Source organism: Phytophthora cinnamomi (assembly GCF_018691715.1).
Source record: "Phytophthora cinnamomi strain GKB4 chromosome Unknown Contig63, whole genome shotgun sequence".
In the NCBI taxonomy this organism is placed as follows: Eukaryota; Oomycota; class Peronosporomycetes; order Peronosporales; family Peronosporaceae; genus Phytophthora; species Phytophthora cinnamomi.
This window is the reverse complement of record NW_027150996.1, coordinates 576,757-592,865: the sequence shown is the minus strand read 5'-3', so window position 1 is coordinate 592,865 and position 16,109 is coordinate 576,757. Positions and strand designations below refer to the sequence as shown.

The following is a 16,109-nucleotide window of genomic DNA, read 5'->3' as shown; positions in this document are numbered from 1 at the left end:
GCACAGTGTAGATCGCAGCGAAGACGATAAGCATCGCGCGCGTGATACGCACCAGCATGATATGACCGATGTACGCTACAAGTGCACCCGCTAGTGCTAGCGCAGCAAATGCCAAGTGGAACGCTAGCATGAACAATTCCAACTTCGAAGTGCTGCATACTCTCGTGGCGCTGAGCTTAGTTGGATCAGTCGAGAGGCGGAAAGTCGAGCATGGATGCCAAATTATGACGATCGCCACCGTGGAGCAGTATGTGCAGAGTAGCGCGTTAAAACTCCTTGTGCAAGTGCCCCACGCGAAGAAATCGACATGACTTGCAAGCTTGGTGCAGCTTTATTTTGCTTCTGTTCACAGCGAATGCAGCACTTCGATCGTAACAAGGTATTTATACGGAGACGAAGGCGTTGTACCGTCACAGTCGGTTTTGCCTCTGAAGCCCAAGAATGTCGCTGCATGCGATCTGCATCATGGAGGCAGATGACCATGAAACCAATGCCCGAGCCTTGCAGGAGACTTTCGCCGGCGATTGCAGCAGTGAATTCGCTCGATTGAGGTTTGCTAGCCGACGGCAAAGGTGACATGCCTCTAGACGACCTTATTCCAATCGGTGGAACCTCTAAGACCAATGCTGGCTCAAAACGAGGCGGGTCGAGCGATCTCACGACCGGTCTCATTTCAATCTCCGGTGCTCGCGACAAAGCGGACGTCGACATGACCGACTTCGACGTTGGTGACCTGCTCGGAGACGATTCGAGCAAAAGCAAGTCGAAGGCCAGGGACAAGAGCGACGACAAGAAGAAGAAGAAATCCAAAGACAAGGACAAATCCAAGAGCTCTAGCAGCGGCAAGAAGAAAAGCAAGTCTAAGTCAAAGAAAAGCGCGTTCGACGACGATGACTTTGGCAACGACGATAGTGGTGGCGGCGCTGATGACTGGACCTCCTCAGCGAAGAACTGGGATAGTGCTGCAGAGCTGGAGATGGCTGCAGCTGCGGCCGCGCGAAGGAAGAACGGCGGGGGCAAGACGGGGGGAGGGCTGGATGATGAGTTTGCCAAAATGTTGGGGTTGGATAGTGGAGACGTCGGTTCTGGAGCAAACCTTGGGTCGGCTGAGTCGCCACCACTGTCACCAGAACCAGTGACGGGTTTGAACAGGGACGACGAGAAGATTGGCGACGATACTTTTGGGATCTCAGGCTACACACCGACGGTGCGCGGGTCGAAGAAACTCGATACCCCTACTTCTCTCGAGGTTGAACATCCTTCCAAAGCGGGGAATGAGGTGATTTCTGCATCCTTTTTCAAAGACGACGGCGATGACTTATCCTCACTGTCGTCGTTGCTTGGACCAACGACTGACCGTCGAGGTGGAGGTCGCGGAGGCCGACGACAAACCGGTGGAGCTGACACAGACCCGTTCGGCTTCGGATCGACTGCTACTCCATCATCTTCAACATTTGATTCTCTCTTCGGAGATTCCACTGGTCGAAGAAGTTACCTGGATGACCCATTCGCCAAACCAACCAAAGATCCGCGTGAGGATTTTGATTCAAGGCAGCAAGGACGAAAGGATCCCATCGAAAAGAGGAAACCGGGACCAATACCTGATGATTCCCCACCAAGCATTACTTCAGCTCGCAGCACAGCTCCAGCTGCCCAACGCTCGTCAGCAAAAGACGATTTGCTCGCGGATCTGTTTTCGTCAGAACCTCGTAGTAATGCTCGAAGCGATCGTCGTCAGGAGCAATCGTCATTTTCAAAACGCGATGAAGTTGTTGATGATGATGTCTACGACAAGACAACGAAAGTGGAGAAGTCACCCGAGCCAACCCCGACAGTGTTGCCAGTTGTGGCTGATCCTGCAAAGCAGCAGAATGATCTCTTGGCTGAGTTATTCGCTTCTCCCTCCTCCTCCAAAAGCACCGCATACGACAAACCAAGAATGAAGGAAGAAGCCTCGAAGTCGCAGCCTTCGGTTGTCGACACAAAATCGGCAACTCCGCCAAAAGAAACACCTTTACTGCAGGAAAAGGCCGAAGCACGTGCAGCTTCTCCGTTGCCTACTGAAAGCAGCAACACCGACCTTGCAAGCGCTAGGGATAGTTTGCTCATGGACTTGTTAGGTGGTCTATCACCCCCTAAACCACAGGAACCGCTGTTGTCACGACGCCGCAGCCGCAGCAACAACAGTTCGCCTGATAAGGAGGTCAGCAACACTGAAGACCCGTTCAAAAGCTCCCTGCCGCCATCGCCAAGTCAATCGCAACCTCTAGCAACGGTCCCAGAGGTTCTAGCAAAGACCTCAGTAGCCGTGGTCGCAGCAAGCGAAAGACCTGTCACTCCTCCGTCACCAGGGCGAAGACGATCATTAACAATGGACAAAGGCGCACTCGCGATTCGCGAGAGTGACTTTGAGCAGTCGAAAGACAGTCTTCTGGAGGAGATTCTCCCGTCGTCGCCGTCAGTTTCTGCTCGAAGCAGTCCACATCGACGTAACTCGTATTCACAGTCTTTCGAAGCTGAAGAAGGCGCATTCGATGCTGATGGTCAACAACAAGTAGAAGACATAGTCGAAGATAAGAAGCCACAGGTGGCAGCAGATCCATCAGTTCCTGATGTAGCTGTCACTGTTGCTCCCACCGTGAAAACTTCAGAAACGCCACCACTCCATGCGGAGCCTACGGTTGACCCGAAAATTCGCGTACCAACGCCGGATCCGCCGCAACCTCAGCCGATCAAAACTTCAGATAATCATGATAGGGAAGCGAAAGTGGTTCTTGTACCAGCTTGCAACTGCGTAGAGCGACAAGCGAAGGTTACCGCTGCCTTCGACTTCGAGCGATCTACTCTGCAACAGAAAATCGATGAGCTTACGCAACAACTCGAGGTACAAGCTGAATCAACCAGCCAACTCACACAACAATTTACGCAGCAACTCGAAGAACGAGAGGCATCCGTCGACCGGCTCTCACAACAGCTAGAAGCACGTGGAGCTGCCAACGCACAGCTTGCGCAGCACCTTGCAACAGCGGAGCGTGACAAACTCGAGTCTGACCAGCTTGCTGCTACCAGCAGAAATGACGCCGCGAGCTTTCAGCATCGTGCGGAGCTACTTGAAGCTGAATTGCGAGGTATACGCGACGAGTTGTCACGCTCGAAGAGAGCAGTGCAGGACGCAGAGTTGGCCCTGGCACGGAAAATCGCTGAACAAAATGAAGTTGATCAGTTAGAGCGACATCGCGAAAAGCGTGCTCTCGAGGCTCTTAGCGCTCAGATGCAGCGCGCCCTGGCAAGACTCACCGTTTCGCATCAAGTACAGGAGGAAGGCTCAGGCTACGATAGTTCTGCAGCTCGCGTCGCTGCTGAAGATGAGGCCCGACTTCGAGTAATTGCCTCGCTGGAAGGCAGTTCGAAGCGAGCTGCTCAACACGCCGAGCAAGAGCGCTCAAAACTCGCGGAGTTACTCCGGGAACTGGAGGCTGGAGCTCGGAATGCTCGCCAAGGAGCTCTTGAAGACAAAGAGCGACTCCGACAAGAGCAGCAGCGCCTGGATGCACTCAGCGCACACCTGCAAGCTCAAACTGCTGCGTTGCGAGACCAGGAGGCAGCTCATGCTGCGTACATGGGGAAGCAACTCGCAGAAACTCGTGAGGATGCCCGGGTGTATGAAGCGAGGCTTGCAACCAGGCGGACGCAGCTGGAACGAGACGAACGTGCGCTCTACGAAGCAAGAGCTGAATTTGCAGCATTCCGAGAGCAGACTTCGCTGGAGATTGAGCGCGAGTACGAGGAACTTCGTGGGTCACGGTTGGCACTTGAAGACGGCTGGCGTGAGCTACGCGCTGATCGCGAAGACCTCGAAGCGGAGTTGGCAAGCCACGAAGACGAGTTCCAAGCCCTTGAGAGCACGCGGCAGGAGGTGCAGCAAGCTGAAGCACGACTTGCGGAGCGTACTCAAGAGGTTGTTGCTCTAGCTGAGAAGTTGGATGCCGGAACGCGCGAGTTATTGGCACGCGAGCAGCTTGTGGCACAGCAGGCTGCGGTAGTCCAAGACACGGATACTTCGTTTTCCAATCGAGAACGAACGCTAGAGCGCGTAAAGCATGAACTTGAGATCCGCGAACAAAGACTGCATGCTCACATCCGGCAGCTTGACGGTGCCCGCATGAGACTCACTCAGCAGCGCCGGGAGCAGCAGCAGTTGATGGCAGCTACTAGAAAACAGTATCCAGCGGAGAGGCAGACGAAGGTTGTTGTCGACAATAACAAGCTCTGGAGACAAAGTGAAGTGGCCTCCACAGCTCACCGCAGCAACAACGACTTCAATTTCGCACCTCCTGCTGCAGGTAGGTTGAAAACTCATTCTTGGGAAATTGAGCAGCCCATTGAAGAGGACCCGTCCGGACTTCCACCAGCATTGAGGAAGCAGGTCGAGGCCAATTGGCTTCGTCGCAACCAGCAAGTGAACCAGTATCGCCAAAGCTCGAGCCGCAAGTTCGAATTCCACGATTTCGATGCAAAACCTATGAGCTGGTCTACTCAAACCGCGGATCTTGAGACGCCAAACTACAGCAACAAAACCAGCAAAGTTAGCGGTGCCACGAAGGATAACAATATTGGCACTCAAGGTGGATCCGTACCAATTCCTCGCCAGAGCGTCGACTCGTCCAAAGCACTCCAGCAACAGCGGTCAAGTTCCACTCCAGTACCTGCGACTAGCTTTCACACACCTCCGGCAGGCATCCCAGTTTCGCATTCAGCCGCGGGATCACGTCAACCACCCCCGCCGCCGTCACTGCGCTCGCCTGGGACATTCCAGCCGGCACTACGCGTTAACCTGTAGATCAGCACACATAACTCCACCCTGGAAATAAAAAAAAAAGGTTTTGGACTGCATTGACTCGTCACGGCGCGCACGATTGCAGCGCGGCATGGCTCGCTGGGACTCTACCAACTAGCTAGCAACACGGACGTGCACCCGAAGCATACAAACTCGAGCGAGCGCGCTCCTTACGCGCGGCAGTTCTCAATGTTGAAGGTCATGATGTCCGTGGCGCCGATTGCGTGCAGCTGGTCCATGACCTCGGACACGTCCTTCTCCTCCACCATGGCCGACACGGCGTAGCCGCCGCCCACGAGCGTGTTGACCGTGGGGGAGCGGCGTCCCGGCGTGATCGTGGTGGCCTCGTCCAGCTTGTCCTTGTCCACGTTGTACGTGATCATGCGGTACTTGGTGGCCGTGAGGTAGCCCAGGATGCGCTGGTGCACCTTGTGCGCCAGTTCCTTGTGCGCCGACTGCGGGTTGGCGATGAGCACGGCCTGCGTGGTGAGGATGGTGGAGATCATCTCGAGGCCCGCGGCGTGCATGGTGGTGCCCGTCTCCACGAGGTCCACGATGCCGTCGGCCAGGCCGAGCGCGCACGCGGCCTCGACCGAGCCGGACACGTACTTGATCTTGGTGGGGCCCGTGGCCTCCGTCTCGAACTGCTTGAAGTAGTCGCGCGTGACCTCCGGGAAGGACGTGACGATGCGCTTGCCCGCCAGCAGCTCGGGGGCCGAGACGGCGTCCTTCACGGGCGTCTGCACGCCCAGCGCGCACTTGCCGAAGCCCAGCGGCAGCAGCTCGTCCACGCTGGTGCGGCTCTCGGCGATGATGTCCTGGCCCGTGATGCCCAGGTCCAGGTTGCCCTCGCCCACGTACGTGGCGATGTCGGCGGCGGGCAGGAACACCAGCGTCACGGGCAGGCTCGAGCACAGCGCGATGTCCACGCGGTTGGGGCGGTGGTAGTCCAGCCCCGCGCCCTTGAGCAGCCGCAGGATCTTGTCGTGCAGCCGGCCCTTCTTCGGCACGGCGAACAGCAGCCGCCCGTCCGTCTCCTTGGGCACCGGGAAGGGGGGCGTGGCCGACATGGTGGCGGGGTGCGTGGTGGCTGCGTCTGTGTGGTCGAAAAGCCAAAGTAACAGGCGCTTGTTGGTTGATGTTGAATGGGCGACGTTGTGGGTTTTTTTAGAAGAGCTGTCTGCGCGTTCTGGTTGGTTGAATAGCGGGTGGTGATGGGTTGTGATTGGTTTATATTATCTAGAACGGAGTGTTGTACATTTAGAAATGGAGCGTTTGCACAAACTCTCGGGAATGAGAGATCTGGAATCTTTTGATGATTTAAATACGAACAAATTCCAGATTTGAGGGTGTGGAAAGGGTACAGTCACGCGCCTCGACCAATCAGAAGAGCGGTCTTTTGAAGTGGGAACCGCTCGAACCACAAGTATTTTCCTAGAGGGTCAGCACGTTTTAGTGAACAGAGCTAGAGGTTGAAAACCAAGGGGGACCAACTCCAAACACTTCCTTTCGTGTACGCACATTCTACCACTTTTTCAACCTGGCGAACTACGACGAATAGTTAGTGCCACCACCCGCCTTCGTAGCGCTCGTGGCGGGACAACGATGTCCCCTGCAACTATCAATGGAATGGCCGTCTAGGTTCGTACTACGAACCTAAACGGACGTCGTAGGCAACATGGAAGTCGAGATTCGAGGATTCACAAGGTCCCCATCACTTTCACATATGGAGACCGTCTCTACATTTAGTCCTCGGTTTCAAGCAGCGTGGGAACGTGGTTAGGTTGGCAAACAACAGTGACATTCGAACCGTCCTCGTCGACACTGTGGCTGATCGGGTTTCGCAGAGCCAAGCCCAATGCAAGATTACTAGTCCCAGCATCAACACGATGCACGATCGAGCGAAGTCCTGCAGGCTCTCAAGGAGAACAATCGCAAACGAAGATATCCTGTACCGCAGAAGTCCCTTTTGTAGCAACGTGCGGTACACACCATGACAATACATGTATCACTACTTTATCGTATTAACATGTTTACGGTGTGCGATGCGCAGTTGTTTACTCTGGCAACAATAAACAAGTGGACATATTACATGCTGTGCAGCCGAGTTTCAATGAAACGTGCCTTTCAGTAACGGATCTACGACGTATTGTTGCTTTTCAGTTATTTTGCCGGTGGCATTCAAGTCCGATTTTCATTTGCTAAAATTTAGGTACTTCGAAGCAATTCAATAGACTGAGATAGCGAGTGTATTGTGAGGTATGGCGTTGCCGCGTTGCACGGATACCTCCATAAAATATGGAATTATTAGTGTTCGTACAAACACTGGCTATATTGCAAACACTAGCAAACTGTTTATTAGTGTGTCGCAAAAAATACTAACCTGTTGGTTGAGTTTGACAGATTTGCCCTGGTGCTCGACGTTGCAGTAGAGGTCGGTAGCACGTTCGTGCTGCCGATCACGCTATTGAAGAGGCAACTCTCTCTAGGCTACGATACGTAGTTGATTGAGTGTATATTAACAGGCGATCCAGTTAAGAAGAGGGAAAAAAGGGCCCAAAATGGGGAAAATCGGCGAGCCAAGTAATTGCGGTCTTTATTTTCAGGTCGTGAAACTAGCATCATCAGATAGATCGATATTTCAAACCTATAAATATGCTGTTTTTATTCACTTGAACGCAGCTCACATCTTAGCATGAGCGCTCGAAAACAGCGCCTCCGCCTGATTACCCTTGGTGTGAATGCGATGCATGTCTAAATTCGGAAAACGAGGAGGCAGAGTGGTCTGCATTGCCCCATCTCTCCACAATGTGTCCCCATCTCTCCACAATGTGTAGCTTCGTCTCCACAAGGACGGCAAGACGGCGGTGGGCTCGTGGGAGGGTGAGAACAATTTGTCCATCGCGCAGTTCGGCAGGGAGAGCGCGTAGTAAGCACCGCCTTCGGTCCTTGCACTCGGTCTCTGTGGCTCAGGTAATGAGCGGATAGATTCCGCCACCAGAGTCTTCTCGTCCCCCCTCCATTTGGAATTCTGCGCCACTGAGACCCCCCCCTCCAACCAGTGTGGATAAAGCCGCACCATTGCGGCTTTATTTCGTCCAGGGCTCTGTCGCGATTTGCTAGATAAAGCCGCAAGCAAATTCAAAAAGCCGAATAGAGCCGGCCCTATAAAGCCGAAGATAACTCCGCGAGATTGGCTATACAACGGTATACGAGAGGCTATACCTACTTGTATACTCGGCTAATTTGTGTGGGATTTGTGTTTCGGAAAGTTCCTGCTCAGGTGAGCACCACAACACAACCCCCCCTCAAGTTCCCGTGCAAATCAGTATACAGCCAGCCTACTCATACAACAAGCCTACCCTGGCACGATGGGGGCTACGAGCGGCAGCAGTTCATTGAGACGGGCTTACCGAAGAAGGGCGACAGGCTCCAGCTTTGGTGCAAGCATTGTCATGCAGCTTACGGCGACGAACAAAGATCTGATCCTGCACCCGCGCCCAAGATCGTCATAGGGCGAGATACCAACTATGTGAGCCACCTCAAGCGTTGTGAGTACTTCCTTGAGGCAGTCACACTGCGCAAGGTTGCCCCTCCTCCCTTTGAATGTGTTACTCTTCACGAAGCGTTGATGCGCAGCGCCCTGCGGCCTATACCCAGACCCAATGTGGCGAGGACCCGATATCGGGGGGATGACGTCAGTGGTAGTGTTTCGACGGCTGGAGTTTCCACGGCCAGCTCCGACAGCCCAATTAGGTACGATTTGTCCGGTAATGTCCGGAGATTGGCCGGCCTCTTGCCCCACAAATAAAGCCGCGGCTTTATCCAACACTGCTTGGAGTCAAACATCGAGACGTGCACGTGGCCGAGCCGTCTGTACCACTATCAAACGTCTCATACCTCCAAATCCCTACAAATGCTTCAAACAGCGCTAGTATCGGCCTGCTGCTTGCATGCATTTCCATGGCACAACCAGTGCAGTTACGAAAGCCGGGCTTGATTCATTCGTCATTAGAAATTCTAGTTATGTTCCGACTAAAATTTCTTTGAAATAGGACAATATCCGCATTTAATTTTTTTTTAGTTTCCCCCAAAATGGTCCCCCTCTTAACTGGATCGCCTGTTAAAGGCATGTTTCATCAAGTTCGCTACGATGATTGCCTCCAGCGTCCTCCTTAAGAACTGATTTCGATTGATGAAGTAGTGGTGTCGGAGGTACAAACTTACACACACCCGACCAAATAGCACTTACAAATAGTTAGCGTAAGTAAAATTCACTAACATGTCTGTGGAGTGCACTAGGAATTATCTGGTTGGCCTCTATGGAAGCAGAAAAAGACAAACTCGTCTGCAAGCAGCACTTTAGTTATGGCAAAATTCGCAAACATGTTCGCGGACTCTTGCTTCCACCCAGTCAAATCACCAATTAGGTGACGAATGCGCTGCTCGAGGCTCTATTTCGTCAATCGCAACCTGTCCTCATGGAATTCGCTGCGCATACCCACCTTTTACCGTTCATTTATTTATTCAATGCGTGCTTGGCACGGCAGGCCGAGTCGTCCGTAGGTACGCACGGTATTGCTTGCGAGCCTTAATAATTGGTATTCTCAGAGTGTACACCAAAGAGACAGAGAAAAACAAAACACATAATAGATGTACATACACATAGGTACGACAATGACCCCAGGTATCTTGGGATAGGTTTGCGGTACAGTAGTTGCTCAGTATTGATTGATTTCTGCAGCTTTATTAGTTGCGTCGAAGCATTAATCCACAGGTAGTGTTCAGTAGTGCTAGGAACTGTCGTAGGAGATGGCGGCGATATCCAAACGTATCAATTCGACTCGAACCTCAACCCTCGGTTCACAGGAGCGTGTTACAATATAATGTAACAGGCAAAATCACATTATCACCATCGTACTCATTTTGACTCAAAAATAACACAAGGCCGCCCCTCTAATTGTACAGGCTTCATCCCGTCAATACGAAATGTACTTTATTGAGATGGTACACCGAATATGCTGCGATACGCCGGGGCATGGTGACTTAGCCCCCGATACTGTAGTCGTTTTTAGAGCCTGTTAGCGTGATAGCGCTTCACTTCTTGTTGATGCTGGAGCTAGTAATCTTGCATTGGGTCTCGACACTGCGAAACTCACCTCGAAGGGTGTCATTTAGCTGGAAAAACTAGGGCCAGCCATCCCCAACCAGGCAAAGTTCCAACGAATCCAATTCGACTCTCACTTTGCAATTTGTCAACGACGTCCCAAACGACCAGAAAACTCCACGACCGACTTACTATGCGTGTCTTGTCACTACTGGCTACAATCGCTCTTGTCTCAAGTAGTGAAGCAGCTATCTTGGAGAAGACTAGCGTGGCGAAGACCACCGATTCGGATATCGCTTTCTTGCCTCGTGCTCTGACTGTCGAGCACCAAACCAAGCGATCCCTGCGTCGGTATGGCGAAGGCGACTTGGCTCCTGCTGGTGAAGAGAGGGCTGGTACAAGTGAGAATTTCTATGGTTTGGCGGAGAACTTCGCGCATCTGGGCTTTTCAGAGGTTTCCAATGCCAGAGCAGTAGCGCAGGCGAGCAAATTAGCTGCAAGAGCTGAAAGAGCTGAAAGAGTTGAAAGAATGAAAGCTGTCGCCCAAAAGTACCCGCACGGCTTGAGCAAGCAGACGCTAAAACAGCTCGTGGAGGTGGAGCGAAGGAGGGAGACGGATATCGATCAAATAAACAAGGGAATTGCCGGTGGAATGTTCAGGCAAATGGAACATGTCGATGGAATGAAATATGCTCCTAGGCTGGAGTCCAACACGGGTCGCGCGAACCAACGCTACGATGAGGACGGCAGCCGTATGTTGTCGTGCATCGTGGCCTCGAGGTCCCCCGAGGAAGGTGGTGGCGATGTTCTTCTCATTTCCAGCTCAAACCCGAAGAAGCAAGACTGGCTGCTACCAAAGGGAGGCTGGGACAACGACGAAACCATTGAGTATGCTGCGTGGCGCGAGCTCATGGAAGAGGGAGGGGTGCGTTGCTATTGCAGTCCCTTTTATCATTTGATTGTTTAGTATTAACCTGGGGTTCTGCAGGTTGAAGGAAGCATTGTGTCGCCGTTGCAGCCATTTAAATTTTGGAAGGGTGACGATGGTTACGTCTACCATCCTTTCATGATGCACGCCACGACTGTGTTTGACCAGTGGGCCGAGAGCATGCGCTACCGTATCTGGGTACGTGCGGACTGTTTATTTTTATTTGTGCCTATGCATATGCATGGAGTAGCTCATCGACCTGCTCATTTATTGTGCAGGTTTCCTACGACGACGCGGAAAAACTGCTTTGGAAACGTCCAGAAATGGTCGATGTTGTGAAGGCTGCGCGCTCGGCGGATTAACTCACAAAGTTTGTCGGCTTGCCCCCCCCGAAGCCCAGATGCCGATGCCTCATTTTGAGCGTTAAATCAAACAATCTCATAGCGATAACAGAAGTCCCACAAGAACTACCGATGTTCCTCTTGCCCTGAAGGGACTACAGTTATTACCTAGAATGCTTTTAGGCTTCATGTTGCTTCTGAGCGCGAATAAATGATGACATTGCTTCCTAGGTGTCATGTGTCATGATGTTCTTGAAACTAAACTGATGATATACTGACCACTAGGAGGTATGTGGGTACCAAGCAAAAACTCGTAAAAATGTAGAGGCATGAAATCGAGCACAGGTAGCAATTTTTGTCTGTAGGATTGCTGAGATTACAATACCGTAATCGACTGCTTCAGTCTAAAGCGATCAAGCAATAAACACCCACAGCTCTGATTTGAAAACGAAAACTCACAAGTAACACTACTGTAGCTTTCAGATTACTACGTAGTAGTTTCTGAAGCTTGCTTTCTCATAATCTCATTGCAAGCGACGAGTTACCTGGTCAATAAGAGCGTTTTCAATCAGCTCGCGGTGCGCCTGCATATTTTGAGCTGTGTGCACAATCAGAAAGTTAGTGAGTGCGCGAAAGCTGCATGCGTCGAGCCGGAACAGAACTCCGTCCGGGTCAAGAGAAACGAGCGTGCAGAGCTGCAACAAAGTCTGCTCTTGCCCGGGTGTTGAGACTGGGGACTTCTTCGTAACAGCATAACCTCGCAAGTGGTACGTCAACCCACTTAAAATCTTGTGCTTGATTTGAGCAGGTACAGCGCGATAGGTAAAGACTATGACGTCTCGGTCGGATTCTTGATAACGGCGGAGAACTTGTTTCACTCGAATGTCTGCCCGAGAAGTGTCGGAGTACAACTCCTTCGTGAAGTCTTCTACGATTGTAAACGGCTGGTCAAGGTCCTGTTGCACCAATGGACATGCTCAGTTAGTCAAGTCGCGGCTCGTGATTGTTACAGCGTCGTTTTCTAGACGTACCTTTGCTGCCTTCTCGTACAGGTTACCATAGCCGAGGTGTTTTTCCACACCTCTGAAGTGCTCCCACGTGGCCTCAGAGGTATCTCGTAATCGGAATGGAAGATCTTTATAGCTGAAAAACTCGAGGAACTTGCCGTTGGCGCCTTCACGCATGTGAACGTCGCTGGGCGCAACCGCCATACCCGCCAGTCCGTTTGCCTGAAAGACCGTGTCGATTTCTCGATACGTCGCATCAAGATGCTGGAACAGCCGTATGAATTCGCAATTGTCCTCGCGATAGTCTAGCGCTCGGATCGTGTAGTCCTTTAGGCAGTCCAGATCCACGAAAGACGCGCACTCGTTTGCCTGCACACATAGCACAGTTTAGCTAGCGCATTCTCACGCATTGCAATAAGTCCTCCGAGTTCTTACAAGTTGCCTTGCACGCTTTTGCATCAAGTTCCGTAGAGCTCTCGCCAACTTTCGGTGGCGATCCAGCGTGAGCCGCAAGCGGACGTTCTTAGTTTCCGCTTCCTCTCGACGTCGCTTCTGCCTCTTCGCTAGATCCTGCCATGTTGTAATTTGAGAAGAAGTCGCGGTCACCAATGTCGTTTCAGGTTCACATGCTGTGGTCGCCGTCGCTGGCTGCGTCGAACTGTGTTCATCCTGGAGCCGCAACACTTGGAGGTCGATCTGGAGTTTCTCGACCTGTTCCCTGAGAAAAGCGATCTCGCGCGTGCGCTCATTGCGCACACGATTGGGGTCTCCGTAGACGCCAGCCTTACGAAGGTGCCTCTTCTTCTCATTCATCTCGGCTCGTCGCCTTCTCTTGGCCTCACGGGACGACTCACTCTCGGCCTCCTCGCGGCGGGAGGTGTCGACATCGCTGGTGGATGGTACCTCGATGTCTGCCTCACCCAGGGCAAAAGAGTCGACGAAGGAGAGCGCAGCTTCGAAGGCCGAGTCGGCATCTTCTTGCTGAAGGAAGGCCATGCTTGTCGCGGTACAGTCTGCTCCAACTGAGTGACTGACAGTGGGAAAACACAAGTGAACGGACCCCTACTCGCCTCTGGCGCACTTACTTATCCCTACGAAAATCAGCTGGAATAAGGGCATATTTCTCAGGTCCGGAAAAGAATCGACAGTTAGTTTTTCATTTAAAAAATTCGATGTTTGATTGGTCAAAGTACCCCACATTACCGTCTCTTAAAATATATTATATTATTGGATAAAATACCTACAGGAAAAACTTGATTGGCTGTTTATCAAGCGAGAAGATTTGCGTTGTCGTTTGCGATAATATAGCAAACAATATTATTGTGAAAACCGGTGATTTTGTCACTCCGTATAGCTCTGTAAATCAGGGCTGTGAGCAAAAACGATACGTGGTAATTTGTACTGAATAGGAAGTTAATGTGGGTGCTAATCTGAGTAAGTCAGCTTAAATAGGAGTTGGGAACTGGGCTCTAAAGCCATCTTGTCAGAACAGAGTGGTGAGGGAGAGAGACAGCGGAAACACGATGTATGCCGCAGAATTTCGTCGCCACGTTGTGTCGCCTGCCTGATTTTCCCTGACAGCAAATGAGAATAGCTCCAAGCAGAGCGGCCCTGTGTCCTTGCGATGCCGCTGGAAGTTGGATCGGACCGTGGCCACAACGGCAGTCCAATTTGACTCAGTTAAAGCCACCCAGCCCTGCTGAGTGGCAACTTGACTTGGCTTAGCGTAGAGATTAGTATCAGGGCGCAACGTTCTAATATCGAAAGCAGCTAGCGCAGCTACGATGCGCTCTTCCGCTCTCGCGTAGAGGTCATCAAAGCTGCCCTCTGGGTCAAAGCGAAACTCCGCGTCCTCGACACGGACGCTGGTTCTGCTCGTTCTGTTGATTCCACCTATTTTGACTGATATCTTGGCTAGTGTTTGCATAACCGCTTGCTCGGTGGATTTATTTGTGCGGACTTCCTCGGAATGCCGAGGTTGGAGCTGACATTTCAGCCTATTTAGAGACCAAATCGATTCCGACTCTAAAATAGCTTTGACGTGATGCTGCATAAGACCAATTATAATTAGGGGTTACCAATTCTAAATAAGGGACGGATCGAAATAAATAAGGGTTCCCGTCTCTAAATAAGGCACTAAATCAGCCGATTTACTATCCGATTAGACATTCTGAGTGCTTTTCACAATATAATACATATATTACTAGCCAATCGCCGCCGCTTCGCGGCGGTGGGTGTGTGGTTAGTCCCAGACGGTTACGCTCGCTGTTCCAGCTCGCTCCACTATTTGTCAAATCCCCCTCCGCTTCGCTCCAGCGGGTGTAGAGTTCGTTGCAACCCGTTACGCTCGCTGTTCCAGCTCGCTCCACTACTTGCCATACCGTTCGTTGCAACTCGTTACGCTCGCTGTTCCAGCTCGCTCTACTACTTGGCCTACCGTTCGTTGCAACCCGTTACGCTCGCTGTTCCAGCTCGGTCTACTACTTATCATACCCTTCGTCCTAACCCGTTACGCTACTCGACGTACCGCTCGTCTCAACTCGTTACGCTCGCTGTGCCAGCTCGCTCCACTACTGAACATACCGTTCGTCTCACCCCGTTCCGCTCGCTGTTCCAGGTCGCTTCACTACTTGGCCTACCATTTGTCCCAACGCGTTACGCTCGCTGTGCCAGCTCGCTCCACTTCTGAACATACCGTTCGTTGCAACCCGTTACGCTCGCTGTGCAAGCTCACTCCACTACTGCGCGATCGCGCTCGGTGCTTGAAGGTCCAGCGTGCTCGAAGGTCCTGCGGGCTTGAAGGTCCGACGTGCTTGAAGGTCCGTCGTGCTTGAAGGTCCAGCGTTCTTGAAGGTCCTGTCTGACATGCTTGGAGGTATAGTATGAATGTATGCTTGAATGTCCTGTCTGACATGCTTGGAGGTATAGTATGAATGTATGCTTGAAGGTCCTGTGGGAGGTGCTTGAAGGTCCGGGTTCACCCCTGTCCAACGCACATATTTATATCGCTCTGTATCGCGAAATGTGTGTGGCACCCCGAATAGCAATATATTCTAACAGAGAGGGTTTCGGCCAATCACAGTGCAGTAATAATATATTATGTATTTATCCAGTCAACGATCAGGCCCAGAAGGTCGTCCTCTATTAACTTTAGAGCACATATACGGGTTGCTATATCGCACACGCAGCGCACCGTTGTCGCTGTGCAGCGCTCGTCCTGTGGGACTCGCAGCGGCGCCCGACGTCCGAGCGCTTCCTCGCTCCGCCGCGCGCGAAATTAAAAAAACGGAAATGTGGGCGCTGAGGCAAAATCGGCCAGTCACAGGACGAATAGATATCACGAATGGCTACGCGTTGTAATTTCGGGCAAAGATAAGGCAGTCGGGAAGATGAGATGCCATAGGGCAGGATACTAATGCGCTAATGCAGGGCGGTAGGACGATGCGCTATGGCAGGCTGATGCCCTAAGGGGGCGGAATACGACGGACACCAGACAAGCACAGCGGAGACTCTGTTAGTTGTAGTAAGCTAGCCGATCGCCGCCGCTTCGCGGCGGTAGGTGTGTGGTTAGTCGCAGCCGGTTACGCTCGCTGTGCTAGCTTGCTCAACTACATATCATACCCTTCGTCCTAACCCGTTACGCTACTCGACGTACCGCTCGTCTCAACCCGTTACGCTCGCTGTGCCAGCTCGCTCCACTACTGAACATACCGTTCGTCTCACCCCGTTCCGCTCGCTGTTCCAGCTCGCTTCACTACTTGGCCTACTGTTCGTTCCAACCCGTTACGCTCGCTGTGCCAGCTCGCTCCACTTCTTGGCTTAACGTTCTTCACAACCCGTTAGTTGTAGTAGATGACACGAAAAAGTCCTTTTCCTAGTGTATTTCTAA

At 52.1% G+C, this 16,109-nt stretch overlaps 4 protein-coding genes across 4 annotated transcripts; 2 read left to right on the top strand and 2 right to left on the bottom strand.

The window, feature by feature from the left end:
* Positions 1-709: 709 nt before the first annotated feature.
* IUM83_13211 (uncharacterized protein) lies at positions 710-4,840 on the top strand (the record flags this gene model as incomplete). The annotated part of the gene is made up of 2 exons (XM_067937872.1): positions 710-1,207; positions 3,272-4,840. 2 exons carry the CDS (start codon positions 710-712, stop codon positions 4,838-4,840), a joined length of 2,067 nt encoding a protein of 688 aa, XP_067786900.1.
* Positions 4,841-5,007: 167 nt separating this feature from the next.
* Positions 5,008-5,907, bottom strand: IUM83_13210 (ATP phosphoribosyltransferase; the record flags this gene model as incomplete). Its single annotated transcript, XM_067937871.1, has 1 exon — positions 5,008-5,907. One exon carries the CDS (start codon positions 5,905-5,907, stop codon positions 5,008-5,010), a length of 900 nt encoding a protein of 299 aa, XP_067786961.1.
* Positions 5,908-10,608: 4,701 nt separating this feature from the next.
* On the top strand, positions 10,609-11,234 carry IUM83_13209 (Secreted RxLR effector peptide protein; the record flags this gene model as incomplete). The annotated part of the gene is made up of 3 exons (XM_067937870.1): positions 10,609-10,869; positions 10,933-11,070; positions 11,151-11,234. 3 exons carry the CDS (start codon positions 10,609-10,611, stop codon positions 11,232-11,234), a joined length of 483 nt encoding a protein of 160 aa, XP_067786821.1.
* Positions 11,235-11,737: 503 nt separating this feature from the next.
* Positions 11,738-13,216, bottom strand: IUM83_13208 (Dynein heavy chain 1; the record flags this gene model as incomplete). Its single annotated transcript, XM_067937869.1, has 3 exons — positions 11,738-12,169; positions 12,245-12,589; positions 12,656-13,216. The coding sequence occupies 3 exons, from the start codon at positions 13,214-13,216 to the stop codon at positions 11,738-11,740; spliced, it is 1,338 nt and encodes a 445-aa protein (XP_067786820.1).
* Positions 13,217-16,109: the final 2,893 nt, after the last annotated feature.